Genomic DNA, 20752 nt, shown 5'->3' with positions numbered 1-20752 from the left:
GTTCTTATGATACCAAAAGATACCAACTGGTCACAAGAGCCAGAGGAGCCTTAGTATACAGGATTTTTTTCTGTTTTAAAATGTCCAATGTTTTCAATAAAACGTGTGTAGCTCCAAATGTTGCTGTGCAATTAATACAGTGATACTTTAAGTTTGTAAATGAGCACACATTATTGTAAATTATCTCATCTTTTTATTCAAAACTGTGACAAATATTAGTGAAAAATCTGGGGGAGTTACACATGAAAACTGGAATCAAGACGTACTGTATATCACCAACACAATGTACAATTGTATCACAGAATCAGTGAGAACCTTCATTAGAGTACAGAATTTTCTTCTACTGGTAGAAAACTTAAAAGCACCAATGGGATTTAGTTTGCAGGCCTGATTAAGGAGCTAACCATGGGCTACATGGATCTAGGACTACCACCCACCCAAACACCCTCCTCTCACACATCAGTTTATAGTAGGGGAGCGTGGGGAAGTGATTATTCTTGGATTAAGACTTGCCTCGCCGCCGATATGTGCGGCATAATTGAATAATGGCTGCCTCACCCGAACAGTCCCAATGCAGACGGGCCTCCCAGCCTCGTCAGATCGGCACAATATTAACCATGACACAGGCGTAACCAGGCCGGTAATTAATGCGCTGAATCAATTACAAATTAGTCCATTTGGAGAATTCCCCACAGGAGTCCAGTCATTACCCGTGCTCTGATGGAGTCGCAGTTTCTCCTCATGGGAAGAGGTGTCACTCCACTGTTCTCCTTTTCTATCTGTCTTTATCTCTCTTCTCAAGGTACGATGCAGAAGGCAAATGGAGGATGAAATTGATGCTGCCTGCTACTTGGCATTACATTGAAAATTAAAATGTGAGGGACACAACATCGGATTCTCTGTAATGTCCAACTAGAGACAAGTGTGAAGCTAACTGAAGTTAATGAAAGAACCTTTGGAAAGTAGCCAATGAATGCCATTATCTGACAGACTTTGATAACTTAGATAACTTTCACATAGCATCAAAAGCAGTTTGCCAATTGCAATATCGATCTTGGCCATCATTGATTTATTTAAATGTTGTACTTATCACACAACGTGCAACACTACAATTACTTTGCATTTGCATTTCCTCCAACCTCAAAAGGAATGTTTATCCAATGCTAGTTATAAGGAACATTGCCACCATTTGCATTGGCTACCGAGCTGGAGATGCTCATTAGGTGCCGTGATGTTGTCCACTACATCTAAATAGTTACAAATAAAGTGTAGTGGATAAATTACAGGAATTAATAAAGTATACATCAAATAAAATGGTACTGAAAGAAAGCGGTAATGTGAAGAATATGGCTCTCTCTTCTCACTTTGTATTAATGGTTCTCATAGCATAAGGTGAACACCACACTATTCATTTTCCTGCCAAAGGTGAAAGTCAGTCTTAATGACAGAGGGCTTCGGAGCTCAATTCAGGAACTGTCAGGGAGGTGAAATGGGAAAGAGCTGCCATGATGAGAGACACTGAGAGAAACTCACTGTGTGTGTGCGTGCATGTGTGCGTGCATGCATGTGTGCGTGCATATGTACGTGCGTGCATGTGTGCACGCATGTGTGTGGTTTCCATTTCCCTGCATTCAAGTCCTTGAAAGGCAAGGAGCATTCAGGGTAAATAGAATAAATTTTACAAAAAGAAACACTTGATCTATCTTGCACATGAAGGGCATTACTGTGTGTTTTGTTTTAAATAATAGTTTTGACTCAGTGTAGTTTAAACCCAAATCATTTTCCTGAATGTTTGTGAACCATTTTTCATCCAGATGAAATATATTTTACAAGGATAGCAAAGTCATCCTGAAATTTCAAGGGAGGAATTTGAATAAGGGCAATAAAGGCAGCAGCAGACTATAGTGCCACTTTATGGAACAATCTTTGTACATCAGTGTTGATGATCCCAGAAAGTCTTGGATGAAGGAAAACTGAAGTTCTGCCTGAAATGAGAGTGAATCCAGTGAACACATTCAGTAGATACAGTAGTCACTTCTTCTTTTATATAAAAAAAAGAAAAAGAAAAAGAAAAAAACCTCACATCTCTCCAGTCCAGAGGGTCTTGCACTTTGGTTGAAGTTCAGTTTACAGTACAGACGTTACATCTGTTTGAAAAAATTACTGAAGGGGTCGTTGTCATGAGTCAAAATGTAGCTCAACTCATTTGGTACGTTATTCTTCAACTTGTATTTGATTCAAAAAGTAGGCAAATGTTTTTTTACATTGGATTCATTCCAACATTTGACTGATGCTTCCTGGGATGAATTATCTTAAGTTACCCGGACCCTGACCATTTGTACTTTCAAAAGGCTGAATAACATTTTCAGAAGAGAAGAGATCTTATACTATTTGTTATCACCATGGACTCATCAATTGGTAATCAAAGTCGTAATTGATATTAGTTACTTATTTACAATTTATCAATGAATATCACTTTTGTATTCATGCTTTTTACATAAGTTGAATGCGTTTAACTGTGGATGTAACTGCACTGGGGACCAGTAACTTACAGGGGCCCATTACAACTTATGGTTTTGAGTCACATTTTTTTAATATTTTTATTGCCCTTATTTAAATGTTCCAAAACTGCATTTATTAAAAGTTAATGTTATTTGTACACATCACTCATTTAATTTGGTTTCATTCTTATCAAAAGTTAAGAGGTAAGGCTTGCTGGGAAAACGTAATCTGTCCAATGGGCTTGCTCCCTGTCATTTGTGTTAATTTGCGTGAGTGGACGTCAATTTTTTTCTCAACCTTGTAACAAGAAGCAAGTATTCCTGAGCAAAGGGACGATTCAGTTAACGGCATAATGTTTAGCAAGTCTTAACATAAAAGCGGCGTTCAGAAGAGGAAGGCTAAAAGAGAACAGGTTGAATTTACTGCTGAACTGACGACATTAGATTAGTTTTTTACTCACCATGCTCCAAGTTTATTTTTTGCTAAGGCTAGCATTAGCTTGATTGCTATACTCTCAAATAGAGAACACCTGAGCCAGGAGTCTGGATTTGTGCAGTGTTGTTAATGACTTTGCTGAGCGCGAGGCCCGGTGAATGAACCTCTAATGAATTGGTGAGTACGGGTTTCTCTTTTTATGGAAGATGATCATCGTGTTAAATCTATAGTGATGTAATTGTCACCTCATAAGTTGGAAAATGCGCAGCTACTTCTATCTCTGTGTGTGATTACATGTGGCCGCAGTGCCATTGATGATGATGACGTATAATGAGTTGATGCGGTTTTCTCGATTTCTCACTGTGTAAGCTACATTTGTGTTGATTTGCTGGTGTTGGCTGGCTAAAGCTATTTTGGATGTTTGATAGTTGCTGTGGTGGTTTGAGTTGGAGTGGAGTTGATATATTTGACTCTGAGGCTGCTGTCCGATGTGCCAATCAAAGAGTAGTTTGAGGGCTGGGAGTTGCATGGTGAGCATCTCCATGGTGACGTAGCCATTGACTGCACTGTTTGCGTGTGCATTTGGGGGGAACAAGAGAAATATTTCGCCCAGGGCCAATCACAATTATTCAATGGCTACAGTGGCATGTAGAATTAGGTAGGCTCTAAGTCCTCTAGAGTGCTCATGTACTTGTAATCAAAAACGGCTACGTTGGGAAATGCAACAGTTTACAGCAAACAAAATGTTAAGCCTACATTAGATAAAAACAAAGCTGATTGCAAGCTCTGCTTACCCAGAGGCCTGTAACTTTTAAAAAGACTTGTGTGACTTCTGAAAAGTTCTCTCCACATTGTGATGTGAGACAATAACAATTATATTATAAAGGCAATGGATAATGCTGGACTATGTACGCTGCCATGTGCCACTCACACCCTCCACTTGGCTGCTAACAAGTGTCACTTGGATCCGAGAAGTGTTGCTCATGTGAAGGCAGTTGGGCACAAAATAGTTATTATACATTTTAAACATTACGCCATCCGTTCTGGCGCCATTTCACAAGTTGACCCAAAAAGTGAGCTCTTGATCCTTTGCGTCAGATGTGATTCCTGCTGTCACTGTCATGCAGAGACTCTTGATCAAAGAAATTGACGATGGCAGCTAAACAGTGATGGAAACTTGAAGAGAAGTGGCGATTTTCTGACATGAGGAAAAAACCCACCACTACTTGATCCAGAATAACAATTTTTGTGTGCATGTGTGTTGTAGTGAGAGAAAGGGTGAGTTAGATGAAAAGAAAACTTAATATGACCAACTTTCTGCAATTTACTATGATGCTATTTAACTTTTAAGCATCAACAAACATCAATATCCCCAAGTAATGCTCCAGTACGTAGGTGCCGCAGTACCCAACTGCAATGTGATTAATATAAGTACTTATTATCAGAAAGTACTCAAATATAAGAACTCTTTATCATACTTTTTTATTTTCAGCATACACTTGAAGAGTTCCTACCACATTAATGAATTCCTTGTTCATTTGGTTTATATTGGTTGGTTAATAATATGTGTGTGCACGACAGACAGGGAGGGAAAGGAATTCAGTGTGTTGAATGAAAGAGAGAAAATGAAAACAATAGACAGAACAAGAAAAAGAGAAAAAAACGATACACATGTATTTTCTTAATTACTGTGTTAGTAAATCAATAGGAGCTGTGCCATGCCTCATTGTCTGGGCTGTGAGCAAGGGAGAGGAGTTAGACAAGCTGAGAGGAATCAGGCAGGAAATGTTGGCAAAAAATCCATCCTTTTCGATCTGTAACCACTGCACACCCGCCTACAGCTCACCCGTATCCACCCACTCTCCATATACATACATATATGTATATATATGTGTGTGTGTGTGTGTGTGTGTGTGTGTGTGTGTGTGTATATATATGTGTATATATATATATATATATATATATATATATATATATATATATTTATATATTTGTGTAAGTTAGATCACTGCTCATCAGAATCATTACCTGATTAAGTAAATACTCAGTATATCAATTTTCAACAATATCACATCACTGCAAATTTGTACTCTAGATTCAAACTATTCTGAGGTGATGGTAATAACTGGTAATAAACAATGCATTTAGTAGCACAAAACAGTATGAACCCATTCAAAGCCGGTGAAGAGATTATGGTCTTTACGGTGCCATTGCATAAGTATATTTGTTGTTTGTGGTTTTGTATGCGTCTCTCTTAACAGTCCAAAGCACATTGTCTAAAGCAGTGGTTCTCAAAGTGGGGTCCGGGGATCCTTTAGGGTGTTCCTCGGGGTCCCCAGCAAAAAGGGGAATAATTTAGTTTCACTGTAATTCCATTCATTAATACACAATGACAGAATGTATGACTATTTGGTAATGGGTTTCAAACACTTTCTGTATAAAGCATCTAAAAGCAAAAATCTTATCAGTTGACGAACTCTGGGACAAAATCTTATCAAGTGGGGGTCCATGATCTAATTTGTGTAAGTTAAGGGATCTCTGATGTGAAAAAGTTTGAGAGCCAAGGGTCTAAAATGCATGATCCAAAGAGACAGGTCCAAGTGCATTTAGGACGTGTCCATATCCACTTTTACTAATTTAGTGGATTCGCCAGGCACATGGTTTGAAAGGGTTTTACTTAGTCTGTTAATTATTCATGGATGTGTTTTGGGCGTAACATGCAGTAAACCAATCGGATTGCTATCTCCCATTCCATTTAAAAGCCCAACACACTTGAACCTGGGTGGATTGCTATTGTAACAGTGCAGTGTTGCATACAGAATAAGAGTGTATTTGTGGTGAGTTGCGACTGACCAGTTAGGGGTTCATTTTGAAACTGTGGTGGGGCAAATTTAGTCTCAGTGATGAATGGGAAACACTGTGGTGGATTTAGCAGGTAGTAAGAAAGAATTCTCCTCTGCAGATCCTCATTTATGTCCAAGAGACATCCATGAAGCATTGGCAATCTTTTACAACACACAATATGCCACAAAGAATGCCACCTTCTGAGGGCGCTATTGTAACGTGCCACCTGAATTATTTATATTATTTATATTTTCAGCACACTGTGTGTAACAGGTGCATTGTGTGCCTATGTAGGTGCATATTACTCTTTTGATAATGTGACAAACCAGGTTTTTATTGGTCAAGCACGCAATTGCCTTCCACTGCCTGAAGGTAGAAATGCGCCTGACCACACCTCACTAACACGGCCATGGGCGCTCAGATGGGCGCAAAGTGTATTTGCTATTTAAACAATGTGTGTGTAAACAACTGTGTCAGTCTGAAACTAGCAAAGACATTTGCATTTCGCTTTGTGCCAGGTATAAGATAGGGCGCTTTGTGTATCTGTGTGTGCTAGACTCAAGTGATTTTGTTTTGGATCACTGTGTTGGACAATAGACCACACTGTAGTTACTAGAGGCACAGGTGGCAAAGCTGAGGAGGAAGTAGCCCTTTCTACAACATTTCAGTGGAGCCAGATGTCGTAGAAATATGCTGTGTGAATGGGAAGCATCTCATCCACCCTCATTAGTTTGTGCTGCAGCTGTCTGTTCCTGTGGCAAGGATTTAGCAAAGTCTACAAGGATTCTTATTGTAGTAAAATATAACAACACATGATAATGTTATTGAATAAAAATGAGTAAAAATACATTCAAATTCAAACATACTCCTCATAAATTGCTGTTAGATAAAACACCTGGACTGGATTCCCTGTGTTGAGAAGGGGAAGTAAGATTTTCATTGTCTATTATGAACCACTTCCTTTAAATAGGACCTATAGGCCAAATAAAATTATATAGTGTAATGGGTTTTCTAAGAAAGCCTGAACTCTTTCTGAATTAAAATGGGTAACCCCACTCTTATTCAGATACTTGATATTCACACATTAGGTTTATCTTTCTTTTTTTTTTTGTCCACCTCTGTCTGCTCACATGATTATCTCCGTATTCAGCCTTTTTTGTTCTGTATTTGACCGCCGTGGTGTTTTCTGTCAATGATGCATGCACCTTACAGGGCTGTCTTGTCATCATGCTTGACAAGTAGACTGTCATACTGTCGCAACCAATGACACTCAAACATCAACTGAGCACCACACATTGCCTCAGTGTGCACACTTGCTGAACAGGGACTTAGCAGAGTCACCCATTCTTGCCAATCTCATTAACAAGCAACAACCACTCCACAAAATTCAGATTAATTTCAGTAATATATGTCAGATAGTTTCTGTTCTATTACCTTTTCTTATATTTATTCATGGTGTACTTTCGTTGCTTTGTGCACATTTTAATTAAATAAAATTGCCCTTCTTTTCTTCCCATAAAGGGAGATTTACTTTTATTTGCCCCACTGAAATCCTGGGTGAAATCCTTGAGCAAAAGAGTCCTCTGAAAAGCAGCTGGCACTGACCCCCTGTAGCAGCAAGGGAAGGACATGGAACGCCAACAGAGATGTTTCAAATCCTTTATGTCGCTTATTCTTTGAAGCAGTTTTTACTACAATCAACCAAAAGAAAAAAAAACAACAAAACAAACAAAAAGTCTAATCTCACATGAGGATTCCTTTGTACAACCACACAAACATACACACACAGCTTTCTTTCATGAGAGCATGAGAGGTGTAATGTAAGAAACAGAAGGGATCGTTTCTCTTCATCTTCAAAGATGAGTCATCATAATAATCTAAGCAATAAAAGATACTTGAGTGAGGCACATACATATACTTTTACTCACACACACACACACACACACACACACACACACACACACACACACACACACACGCACACACACACATCAAAGGCAGCATCAACTGCAGGTGTTTGAAGTGACTCATATTGGGTTTGAGCCCCTCCAGAGGGACTGAGGTGTGACTTTGTGAGAGATATGCATGAGTTATTCTCAATGCAGGGTTAACACTCATTTATAAAGATTTCATGTCAGAAATTTATGTTAGAACAGTAATGAAGCCTTCACTTTCCAAAATGGGACAATTAGCAGCTATATTTCCAGTAGGTTGTCAGTTACACTGAGGATGATCTCCTGGGAAAACTCTGGGGGATATTCTCACTTACACTTGTAGACACTCCATCCAGATTCTGCGTCTGTTTACTGATGTGGATGTGAGCTCAGGCAGAGGGTTTAGGGAAGCGATATGGAAATAGAGGATGAGGGCTTAGTGATGCAAGGCAAACCTTAAGCCCTCCCAGTTCACTCCTGTGTATCTGACTTCAATGACCGCAGCCCCGCGGAGCACATCGCTACGCCTCAATATGTATGGAAATGAAAGGCAATCATGCTAACGTGTGTTCAGTCTCTTCAAACATGCTAATGGTGTCATTACACTTTCAGCCCTGCATCACCCCTCCCCACAGTTCACCTCTCCTCACACCCTTTGCTTTCTCTCTGTCTCTGTTACTGAACTGGAACAGGTGTGCTTTTAATTATGCATTAAAATATACACAGACCCAGTCCGATCCACTTGACTGGGCTCCTCCTCCCGCAGTGTGTATCCCTCCTTCTCTGCCTCCCCTTTCTCCTCTATCCTTTCTCTCTCTTTCCTTCGCTGACTCTACCCCAAAACCTCCCTCCCTCTTTTCCTCCTTTAGAAGTTGGGGATTGAAGGACCTGATTTCAAAACCGCGCACGTCTCGGTGACTCAAGTGAGGGGTTTGTTCCGCTGCCACACTTCCGTTCACAAATGCTCCGGCTTGGGGAGGAGGGAGCAGGGAGGAGGGAGAAATCCCTGTTAATCTAGTGAATCTGGCTCTCTCTGTCTCTTTTGTTCACTGTTACTGGGACTCTGACGCACTGATCTCTTGGGAGGCATGTGGGATGTGTGTGTCTGGGGTTTGAAGTTGGGTGAGTTTGGGGCTTGCCGCAGAGTTCAGTCTCGATGCAGTGAAGTAACATACCACTGTCTATTTGAAAAATCTCAGTTTTCTACTTATTCACTGAAGTGATTAAAGCAGATCAAGAGACCTCGGCTCTTTCTGAATATTGAACTGCAGCGCCTGTTTCGCTGTAAGATATGACAATGTTGACATAAACAAACCCTGAACAAGAATATAAAATGAGGACAGAGAGCATCAAAACTTAGGTTTCAATAAGATCAGGCTGGTTCTCGGTCGAATGTGCCCCAGACACCTGTATCAAGATAGCCGTACAGCTATTTTTACTGGGAGAAATCCAGGACAACAATGGGTCATGTTGTTATATTTAGCAGGTAATTTACTGCTCTAATTGCACTATGGCTAAATATAGGAGGCCATGCAAATGACTCAAGAATAAATTTAGTGCAAGCACAGACAAAAATTAAAAATGCTATTATACCTGTGCCAAAGCCTGCGTTGCTACTTCATCACATAATGTGAACTCTTGTGGGCATTAACACCTTTTTGAAAATCATATTTCAGCTGTATTCCTTGAGGGGCTTGCATGTGTTAAAGCTTGCTGTAATCCAGGTGACTGTTTCCCTGAAGTGGGCATACGGTGCACGGCCTGCACCAGTGGGGAGGCAGGGGAGAGGGGTGCTTGTTTTGTTGATCTGTGTTTAATGAAAGTGACCACGCAGAGCAGATTTGGCCATTAGCTCAGCAAGGGCCTGTAATCACTACAAGTTGTTTCCCTTTTTTCGTGCAGTCAATTATTGAACAAACAATCTGTGGGGAGAAAAGCGCGTGTACCTGCCATCTTCTTTCTCCCCCGTTTTATTTCCCTCTGCAAGGCTGCACTCGGAAAGTATTGATTTGGTGGCTTGAAAATAACAAACCGGCAACCATGCTAGTGGAGTAATGAACAGGCTCGGGGAAAAAAAAAAAAAAAAAAAAACACTCATGAAGTGTGTTCCCTGAAATAATTATCAGTTACTGTATATGCTCAGTATATACAGAGTCATTCGGCCAGAGTTGATAGCACTTACTGCTGTGTGCCACCTTCGGCTTTTTGATATCAAGAAAAACAGTACCTGGCAGGGGTGTGTCATCAGGACAAGCAAGGCAAGCACTGCTTGACCAGTTAAACCTAAAAACAGACATCAATTAGAACAATACCGAAGTGGAAGAGATATCTCTCCTTATATCTGCTCTCAGAACAGTGTTCTATCCCATAATAGATCTGATATTGTTTGTTCGCATTCATCTTGTAATTTACTTCCCTCTTTCGGCAGCAGTAGGCTATTGTCTCTGGATGCTAGCTTGACTACCGGCTATTTGTGACAATCGTTTCTGTAACTTTCATGAGCATGACTGTGTCCTCTTGACAAGGGCTGAGGCTTGTCAAGCAGAGACGAGAACAGCAGTTTGCACATTCACATTGTGGATTATCCTGGGATCTTTGATGGGTGATAGCCAAAGTGTGCTTGTCAAGCAGCTCTTGATTCCGCTTCCACTGTTCTGAGATCAGTTCTGATATTGCACATATTATGCGTGGAAACTCAACTTGGGCATGAGAAAATTACTTCAATAGTCTTTTCTTCCTAAATGTTAAGACGCAGCAGTAGCGTGTCAACAAGCAAATCACTGTGATATATCATCTCAAATGATGTTTTACTTATCACCTTGGTCAAGATGTGTGACATCTTTTTCTTTCTGTTAATCAAGGTGTAGGGTTCTCAGTGCAAGTTCTGAAACGACACAATATTGAGGCAGGAAAATACAAGATTCTACATTGTGACTGCAGTGTGTCATTGTCACTTAATGGTAAATATTTTTGAAGATTACCACAGAAGCAATTTAAAAAAATATATTTTTCTCTATTGGGGCTGTAGTTGGTTCTTCAGCTCTGCTTGCATATGTGTAAAAGTCACCGCACACCCCTGGTACCTGGATTGTAGATGTGGAGACTTTATGGCACAATGCCCAGGACAATGTCACTGGACTACATAGACTTGGAGCTATTTCATTATGTAGCGGTGTTGATAAGACCTTCAAACTCCCAGCAGGGTGAATGTGAATCATCTTCAGCTCTTGGCCTGTGAAATAAAGTCAACTTGTGAGGGCCTTGATTGTCCAACTCTTTGTTCACACTCAGGGCTGTAAACTAACTTTTTGGCTCACCTGCCAAGGGGACCGGTAGATGAAAAAATCTACCGGCCAAGTAAATTTTTTACCGGCCAAGTAATAAATTGCCTCTTTTTGTTACATATACATCTGTTTCAGTACTTTTCATTGAGATAACAGTATTATATAGCGATATATATATTAGGAAAGAGACCAAAATATTATTCAAAATACATTTCTAATATTTTGAATATTCAAAACATTGCGAACATGGGCAGTACCAGTTAACCTCCTGTTCTGATAACAAATGATAATAACAAAATTCAAGGAAAATAAAAAAAAAAATAGAACAGAACAAAGTGGATCAGTGCATGATCTTTGGTCTCTTCTGATAAAGACGTCAGAGCAGTCACGGCAGGTTGAGTGAAGAGATGCTCGGACTGAGCCCGAGACACTGATTTGCAAACAGCGTGACATTTTTCTTCCTTCGTGCTCTCGGATGGTCTCGAGTTTCATGGTTTTATTGCCAACCACAAATTAATTGGTGCGCTGCTTTCTCCTCTATACTCTTTCTTTTTGGGTCACTCACACCGGGTATGTGCCTCCACATTGCTGCGCCGGAACAACACTGCGCGGGCTGGTGGTGACGCGTGGAGGCTGATTTATACTACTGCGTCAAGTCGACGCCGTCACGATGCAGAGCCTCTGCGTCGACGTGAACCCCGACACAGAGCCTCTGCGTCCCTCAACGTGCACCTCCAAAAATGTCTAGGCATTTTATCGCAGCAATGTTTTGCTATATTGTGACAAACACTTACCTGCCCCATGGCATGTAGCCCTCCAAAATTAAGTCGCCAGGGGAATATTTTAGTCGCATTTGGCGAGTGGCGACCGTTAGTTTACAGCCCTGTTCACACTGACAGCACAACAGAGCTCAACATATTGTGCACTTATGAAGGTTGAAGTATTAATGATTTACACTGATAAATGGACATCCTCACAAAAAACATTCGTCATGTTTTGCTCTTTAAAACCCGCAAATATTCTCAGTGATTCTCTGACTGTTCTTTTTTTTTTTTTAACTACACAAAATAGCAAACTTGATCTTCCTTTCCAACTAGTTTCGAAACTGATAAATAAGTGCACAGACACACACTGAACATAAAGTCCCCAACACTCATTCACATAAATACACACAAACTCAACAGACTCTGGCATGTCTGTTTCTATTGATGGTAATCAGCAGGGTAATGATGACGGAGCTGTGACTGCGGCTTAGTTACTTGTGGCTGATGGCCATGCTCTCTGACAGCTGTCAGACGCCATGACTGCGCTGCCAGGGCCCTCCTTAGGACTTATTTCAGCTCAGTACATCAGCTGCAACAGCACTTCACACACAGACTTGTTGATTATCAGCATCAGCGGGCCGACGCGGAAAGACTTCTCTGACCACCTGTCTGCTAATGACAGCTACCATGATGGTGGATGGGAGAAAGAGGACACAGGCTGTCACTTTGATTCATGCAACAGCAGCTCCAACTGGGTGGCTCCTCGCCAAACTCTCGACAGTCGTTATATCTCCTCCTAAATGACATTTAAAGTGTGAAGCAATGGCTGTCCTTGTGGCTCAGTCACCCCAGGCCGGGCCCCGGACATGAGCGCTGAACCCTGTGCCAAGTTCTGCAGTGGGGTCACAAGCCCTGGAGCAAATTATCCTCGCTCTGATGATCTAACTCAACTTGCTGGCAATGATTGAATATGTGGAAAGTGACCTTGAAGATAGATGCTGTCAGTGATCTGATGTATGACTCTAACTTTCCTGTTTTATCCCTTTATTATTTTGTTTGTTTTGTTTTCTTCTCTGCTGCCTTCACTTTCTGCCCCCTGTCCTTGTTCTTTCTAATAAGTTGATTTCAGGTCAGAGGCAAAAATCTATTCCATACATTTTCTTTAAGCATTAAGTGTACAATGAATTGCCTTTATCATAAAATAATAGTCAGAAAAGTTGAAATGCAGGAGAGAAAAAAAATTGTGACTTCCTTGGTGGGTCCAACTATGGGCTGTAGTATTGGTAGATGTTGTTGCAGGTGGTGGTACCATACAGAACCTTGCTGAAGTTACCTATATTTAGGGAGCCACATCTGAAAAGTTATATTTTTGTCTGGTTCTAAAATGGTATTACTGGTATTACAAGATTGTCTGTGGCAGCTTCTAACAACAGAACACTGACATGTAAAAAACTGTGCATTACTAGATAAGTAGTCTCTGAAGAAGAGGAAAGAAAAGAATTAATCGTGTTTTTAGGAGTTTAATCTCTCCACAGTGGAAAGAATAGTCGACTCTGCAGCACAAATACGGTAGAGGCAAAATTACCAAGCAGAGCGACAATTAAGTACATTTATAATTTTGTTAACTCTAGTTGAAGTTGCCAGTACTGAAGTTTGAATGTGCATCATTTAAACAGAAAAATAGCCTACATTTTATTAGAAATGCTTAAAACTGTGTTGGAATCAGAGAGATTGTGTAGAGTAAAACAATGTGGAAGTAAAACTGAATACAGCATCACACACTTTGTCAGCTTAAGTGAATATCTGGTTGTTTTTTTTATTCATCCTCAAGTTGTAAAACCTTGTTTGCGTGTTTTGTGATGCACTGAATGTTGCTTCCTCAAGGTCTGCCACTGGACTACAATTTAATGAACTGCCTCTTACATTGTGCTAGCTTACTTGCATAATCAATAATTTTAGATCCATGAAGAGAAATGTTTTTGTTTTTTTTTCCTTTTGTGTCTTTAGAAATAATTAGCTTTTTTAAGTGTTTTTTTTTTAACTAATGCAACAGTATTGTGTATAGCTAAAACACACACCAACTCTCTTCCCTCCCTCCATAACTGTGTCCACAGTCTATCCGGGAGGTGACAGGCTATGTGTTGGTGGCCCTGAACCAGTTTGACTACCTGCCTTTGGAGAACTTGAGGATCATCAGAGGAACCAAGCTGTACGAGGATCGCTACTCCCTCGCAATCTTCCTCAACTACAGACGTGATGGAAACTTCGGCCTCCGCCAGCTGGGTCTGAAAAACCTCACAGGTGAGTGACTGAATTATTATTTTCTGGTTCTTCACGTGTCTGTGCTCGGGTCTATGATCTGTGTGTTGAGTCCATTCTTTGAAGGAGTTTGTTTTGATTAGAGATCAAATGTTTAACATGCTATATCTCCACACCTCCTGGAGTGTGTGTGCCTGTTTCACCACATGCTGGGAATTCCTCTAACAGGTTAGCACACCTTTGCAGCTATTCTAAATCCTGCATACTGTAAAAAGTTGATTGAATACTTTCACCCCTATAAACATAAATTTACATGAAATAAATTCAGTCATTTAGTCTTGCTAGTTTTGATTAATGACAGCTATATGCTTAAAATATGCCAACCCAGATATTGCTTTTACGGTGATGCATACTGTCCAGTGTGGGTGACACAATCTACTCCAAAACTTGCATGTAATTTTATAATTTAGAGATGAATCTGAAGCTGTCTTTGCAAATGGTGTGCATCCCAGTGTGAGCCTAATGAGATGAGAACAGAAGGGTTACAGTCACGTGGATGCCGACTGATAATTTGAAACGTATTTTTGGTTTTTAATTTTTTTTTTTGTATTTTGTTAATTGTGTACGTAACAGCTAGGAGGTGGATTAAATGAATGCTTCACAGCGTCTTACCTGAAATTTATTTATTCACTTCACTCACTTCATTACCTTGTTTCAAATTGCCATCCTTGGTGTTAATGATTATGAAAAGGTCTCATAGCTGAATTCAACTATGATCAGATCCCCTTGCTGACATACCTGTGTTAATCAAATCTTGTTTTTGCTATTGCACAAAGCTGTCTGCCCTCTGTCTTTGAAGCAATGCTAAGAAGCGATATCAGGATTATTTCACACTGATCAAACACAAAGATGGTGAGGATATCCCTGATTTATCCCACAATGTGCATAACAGGTGGTAAAATGGGTGCTTTCAGGAAACATTGTTACAAAAATACAATTGGAATTGGAATACTGGTTGGGGGGTTCATTGCACAGTGGGATTAATAAATTGGCCAAATGTGCTGGTAGTTGTTTACTGGCTTCTATCAGCTTTACACAAGATGGGAATATGCAGACAGTCTGCCTCTTGTACTGCTCCTCCTGACTGGTGTTGTTATCACAATTAACCCTATCACACTAAAGGACATGATGCTGACTCGCGACGTGAAAACGCTTTATTTCTTCTGTCATTTCACTCCTGCTCTCACACGAAGCATTCTCATCTGATGTACAACCCACTCGGCGATGGATCCAAGCCTGTTTCCTCAGAAGATGGTGAAAACTGTGAATTGTGATTACTGATAGATATTGTATTAAGAAGGAAAACAATGTGTGGGTGGCTCTGCCTCTTTATGAACAAGGCATCCATGTGCTGCACGGTTCTCTTCAGGGCTCCTGACCCCGAGGTCAGTAAGAAATCAAGCTCTTGACTTGCAAAGAAGATGTAGAGTTTTTTCCACAACAGGGCTAAGTGGGGCATGCCAGGGCCAGGGCCAGCTCATGATGTGTGAAACACAAGATCAGAGGTGTTATTTACTCATTCTGATGCTAAATCCAACCTCATAAATCCTTCGAGAGGCTGGAAACTGAAAGAGATGCAATTTGTGTTTTGGTTGAATAACAAGCAGAAGTGTCATCAGTAAAGCCTGGTCAGTTGTGTTTAGCCCCATGGTGAAAACACTTTCACTCGTGTTCTGTTTTTCTTTTTTTCATTTTTTTCAGTTTTTGCCCTCTGGTACAATCATAACATAAATCATTTTGCATATTGTCTTTTACACATAAGGAAGCATGAGGACCAGATTTGAATGATTTATTAGTTAGCACCACAAAGTACCATGCTTGCCTTCACTGTGAATGTCAGTAAAATGTGTTATGAAAGGACTTCTGCTGCTCCGTCCTCTGTGGGGATGAGCTCCCAATGCAATTAGACTGGACTGGTGGAACATGGTACACGAAAGCTTGTTTCCACCCAGTGATGTTTGGGGAGCAATATTACACACATGCATAAATATATGTTATACATAACCATGGTTTTGAGTATGTCAAGGAAGCACTGAGGCAAAGTAAGAAAGACAATGTCATCACTTTGCACAAGAATTGTCAAAATACTGTATGTATTGAGGGATTTTCTATTTATTCCTCAACTAGAATTTATTTAGATTTGTAAGGAAGAAGCTTGGCACGAGGTTCATGTCTCTGCTGCTTCCAAACCCGCTTTCTAAATAATTCAGATGTCTCTCATTGTTTTCTTCAACTGTTCCTTCCTGGTGATCCCCCAGAGTCGCAGGAAACAACACAGCCGTTTGCGAGTGTGTGTGCAGCCACAGTGTGTGCCTGTGTGTTATGTTCCATCTTGTATTCCTTCTTGCATGTTGCGCCACACTTAGGGAATTGCATTTGTCCAGCACCACCAGCAGCTTTTTTGCCAAGCCTGTCCTTTTCATTGTGGTGCCAAGTTGAAGCCAGTGCTGAGGGAGCCGGGGCTGGACTCTGAGAGAAGCTGCTGTTTGATGTGCCATCCGTGGCCTCGAGCCATGAAGTGGAGGGGAAGTTATGCACAACAGCCATGGCCTGAATCTGCTCTACTTCATAACTCTGACTGTTTGAGTTTCACACTAGTATCTTTTGTTCTTTTTAACGAACAGAATAGAAAACAATCTGCTCACTTTCTTGTTAATGATGAAAAAAATATATTATAACAACCTATTTGTCTTCTTATAGGAAGATTCTTTTATGTTCAGAGGGTTTGTTGTTATTACAACATACCAACTAGAGGTTTTCAGCGGTCTCCTTGCTTCCCAGAAACTGAGACCTGACCTGGAACCCAAATCAGATCCAAATTATATGCTGTCTGTTCTATATCCCGAGGTCTCAGGTCTGTGTGTTAATATCTATCACTGTATCCAAGGAGTTTTGCTTTCAGCTGTGGTCATGTGTCGCTACATCATCACCGCAGGAGGCAAGATAGAGTGTGAGCTGTGAAATGGCATGTATAGCTTGGCCCTAGCTGCTCATTAATTTGTGGCGCATCATGATGCTGCCAGTATTGGTGATCTCTCTAATGATCCTTGAGTATGTGATTGGGTCAGGTCTTCAAGTGCCTTTTGCATCCGTTAGAATATATGCATATTAAGTTATGGTAGATGGGGCTGTTTAGGATCAGGTCCAACTTTTCGCACCAATGAAGATCTCCACTACCAGCTTATCTCTTTATAACAAGAATCTTGTCTTGGGGGGGGTCTATCATATCACTGCTTTTTGCACAGATGGTCCCGACAGTTAAACAAGCTCTTCCTGGGGGTAGAAACAAGTCACTTGTGTCCCAGTTTGCTCGCTTGCAGTTGTCATGATTCTACAGTGAGCTGTTGAAGAAGGAAATTAGCCTGAACGATCAGGATTGAGACACTCCTGTACATCAAGCAGCACAGATCAAAACTCTTCCCTTCCTTCAAGTGCTGTCGTGAGTCCAAGGCTAGCTGTCTCATTTATTACAAGGCCTTTGATGTTGCTGTCATATTAGTCCATCGTTCCCCTGCCAACAGCCCCCAGGAGAAGTGAAAAAAATGATCAATATAATCCATAAGCAACACATATATAAGAGGATAAAACTTATTAACTACATAAGGGGCTAATCAAGAGAAGGCGCAGTCAAAGACCCCCTCAATGCTGAAACGCTACTGCATTTCCACTTGGGTCAAAATTGCTTTGGGATGAAATCAATTTGTCGCTAGTATATTGTAGCATTGCACTTATTGATTTTTCTTGTGCACTTTCTGCGAGCTGCGAGTGGACTCTCTGGATTTGAGGAGACTGGAGGATGGGGTGGAGGAGGTCTCTGGCTGAGCAGGGATAGGACTCCCTCCAATGCACCTTTCAATCAAGCTTAGCTAAGTTATCCTCATGAATATGAAATATAAGGCACAGTCAAGCCGGGAAAAGTTGAGGGATAGTGTGTGTGTGCATGGGGGTGTATAGAAGGGAATAAGACATGTAAAAGACACTTTTTGCTTAAGTTTAGTTGTGTCGTTTGTTTGCCTTTATGTTATAGGGACACGAGCACTCACTAAGTCACGTCCTCACAAGGTTATCCATTTTTTGGTCAACAAGTGAACCCTCTGTTTGCTGCGAAGAGAGACTTCAAATAAGCACCTTTTATTTCTATCTTTTCTCCCTGCCACCCAAGAAAAAGGTTAAACAGAGCTACTTCCTGACATTTTCAAAGTTCCTAATCTTTATTTTGATGCACGCTGACCCGCAGTGTCCTCCTTCCTTACATTCTCAACACTTTCGTCGGGATTCACATGAACCCTGGGCTGCCTTGGTGCTTTCACATGGTAATTACAGCCTGCTTCTCTGGCAAAATAATAACAGCCTCAATAAGGAGCACAACAGTGTTGAGCTTTCTGATTTAACGCAGTTTACTGCCACCCCCTCCCTTTCCTTCATTTCATCCAGTATCTTTTTTTTTTCAGATTTGTTTAGTGTTGTTGATTCATTTTTCTAACCACCCTACGCCTGCACTGCGTCTGTCCAAAATGAGGCATCCAATCTGAGGCCCCATCTGCTGAATGATCCTCTCTCGTCGCATGCATGTACACACGCCCGTGTTTTACGCCAAGGCGTTATCCACTCCTTCATGGCCCATCTGCTCTCTCTTTATCTATCCCATTTTCTGTCTTTCTTCCATCTTTTTATCCCTCTTTCTTTGGCTCTCTGTCTCTCATCATATTTTAGTTGGCTGTCTTGATTTGTCGTATTCATGCTTTTCACACAAACACATGCAATATAATGTCGGTGCCATTTTTGCACTGTATGCAACACCCATTTGAGCACCTGAGTCCTACTGTGATCTCCAAAGCCTACTGCAAGTGTTCAACAGGGAAATCTCAGTGAACGTATGCTAACATCTGCTGAACATGTCCTGTTTAGCATCTTGTGACGGCCATGCACAGGGGAAGCAGCGAAACGATAGGATGGAATGGGGCAAGGTGAAAGGGACGATTTGAGTCAGTGCGTTTCCCCCAGACAAGGGACTACTGAGAGTTGGGCATGAAATTGCTGCCTTCTTCTGATGCCTGAGACTTCCATTCACCGTCTAACTTCCAGGAGAAGAAAGAGCAATTCTGCCACAAGAGGCAGGCAAGATTGGTTCAGTGCAAGTCACCAGGATTCAGTCGAGCCTCTTGCCTGGCAGCCCACAGACCTCAGGTCTCCTTCAATTGTGTGTCTAATTGATTACTTCCCATGCAATTACTCCTGTGTCACACTCAATATTTCACCGCTCCAGGAAGGGGGCAAGAGGGACTTCTCTTTCTGAAGGACGACATTCATATTGTCACATTTGTGAGCCCCTAATGTGGATCGTGAAGAGGCACATGTTAAATTGAAGTCCGGAACGGGCCATCAGTGGTGGTTGGTGTTAATTGATTGCTCTGTAATACCACTGTGTGACAGAGATAGTGAGACTATTAGAGCCAATGGTTTGGTTTTTTTGCCATGGGAGCAGCAGAGCTCAACTTCTCAAAAACTTTCTTTTAATAGTTTTGTTTAATTTTCCACCACTATACAAACCTAACACGACAGGAAAGTATTTATTGACATGCTTTTGGATTAAATGTTCTATATTTCACTACCTTTTGGCTCCCTCTGCACACGATGGCCCAAGTCTCCCACATCACAAACCACAATCACATCCTCAATAATTTCTTACTTTTATAATCTTACAGTGTCGCTCACAGCATGGCCTTAAGGGTACAGCGTTGCTTATTTTTGCCTTTGTTATTTGTTATGTTCTCCACTCTAATAATGTTTGAGATTTAATAAGCAGAAAATAACTGTGCTTTATGAAATATTAATGGACAACAACGTCAAAACCTGCCTTGAGAAAGGAGAAATAATATAACAAAATAGATCTTCACCAATTAAAAGTGTGTGTGTGTCTTTGTTTGAGTTTTGCGTAAATAAAATTACTGGACTCTGTATATGTAACTCTTTTAAAGATTTTGCTCAGAATTCCTGTGTTAAACCATGCTTTCTTTTTCCCAGTAACCTGTTTCAAGACTTGACAAAGTTCAATCAAACATTAAAGCAACTGTTATTATACCACCTTATGTCTACTGCATTATCCGCTAAACCTCTGTCGATCGCAGGAATCTGTAACACGAGTTTGGACAAAAAGTAAAAGGCCCTTTGAATCTTTAATTAAAAGGATGGAGGAAAAAGCGAGAGAAGTTTAAGAGATAGAAGTAATTTCACAACATTAGGAAACAGCAAGGGCAGATAGGCAATCATTACACTTAGATCAAATAACCGACAGGTGCTGATACTAAAAAAACAGCCAGAATCCAACCTTGGATTGACTCCCCATGGTGCAGCTCAGGTCCCCTGTTTTGATGGTGATTATTCTGCTGGCATCATTGAAGGAAGAATAAAATCACCCCTCAACTTCAAATGCCATCTACCTCTAATATTACGATCCCTATTTTTTTTTTTTTTTTTAAATTTGGTACTTTAAAGCAGATTTAGTTTAATCTTTCAGCAAATCATGTACATATTTATTTCCTAGAACAAAGAACATCTGGTCCTTATCAACTGTCTTAACTCTCGAAGTGGAGAAAATGTTTATCTGATGCTTCTTCCCCCAAGAGACAGCAAAAGCCTATTTGATCAACAACTCTGATCTTTCAAATTG

General features: G+C 40.7%; 1 protein-coding gene across 2 annotated transcripts in view; it reads left to right on the top strand.

Moving 5' to 3' along the window:
- Positions 1 to 20752, top strand: part of erbb4b (erb-b2 receptor tyrosine kinase 4b) — a 316365-nt gene that overhangs the window by 164664 nt on the left and 130949 nt on the right. For both annotated transcript variants that reach the window (XM_087176745.1, XM_087176744.1), the window contains exon 3: positions 13878 to 14064. In XM_087176745.1, the coding sequence (XP_087032871.1) occupies positions 13878 to 14064 (187 nt within the window). The remainder of the gene's footprint in view (positions 1 to 13877; positions 14065 to 20752) is intronic.

This window comes from Seriola lalandi, unplaced genomic scaffold (assembly GCF_002814215.2).
Source record: "Seriola lalandi dorsalis isolate HSWRI2012SDOR001 ecotype SW California unplaced genomic scaffold, Sedor1 jcf7180002054568, whole genome shotgun sequence".
Classification (NCBI taxonomy): domain Eukaryota; kingdom Metazoa; phylum Chordata; class Actinopteri; order Carangiformes; family Carangidae; genus Seriola; species Seriola lalandi.
Note: the sequence above shows the minus strand (reverse complement) of the source record. Positions and strands in the feature narration are given on the sequence as shown.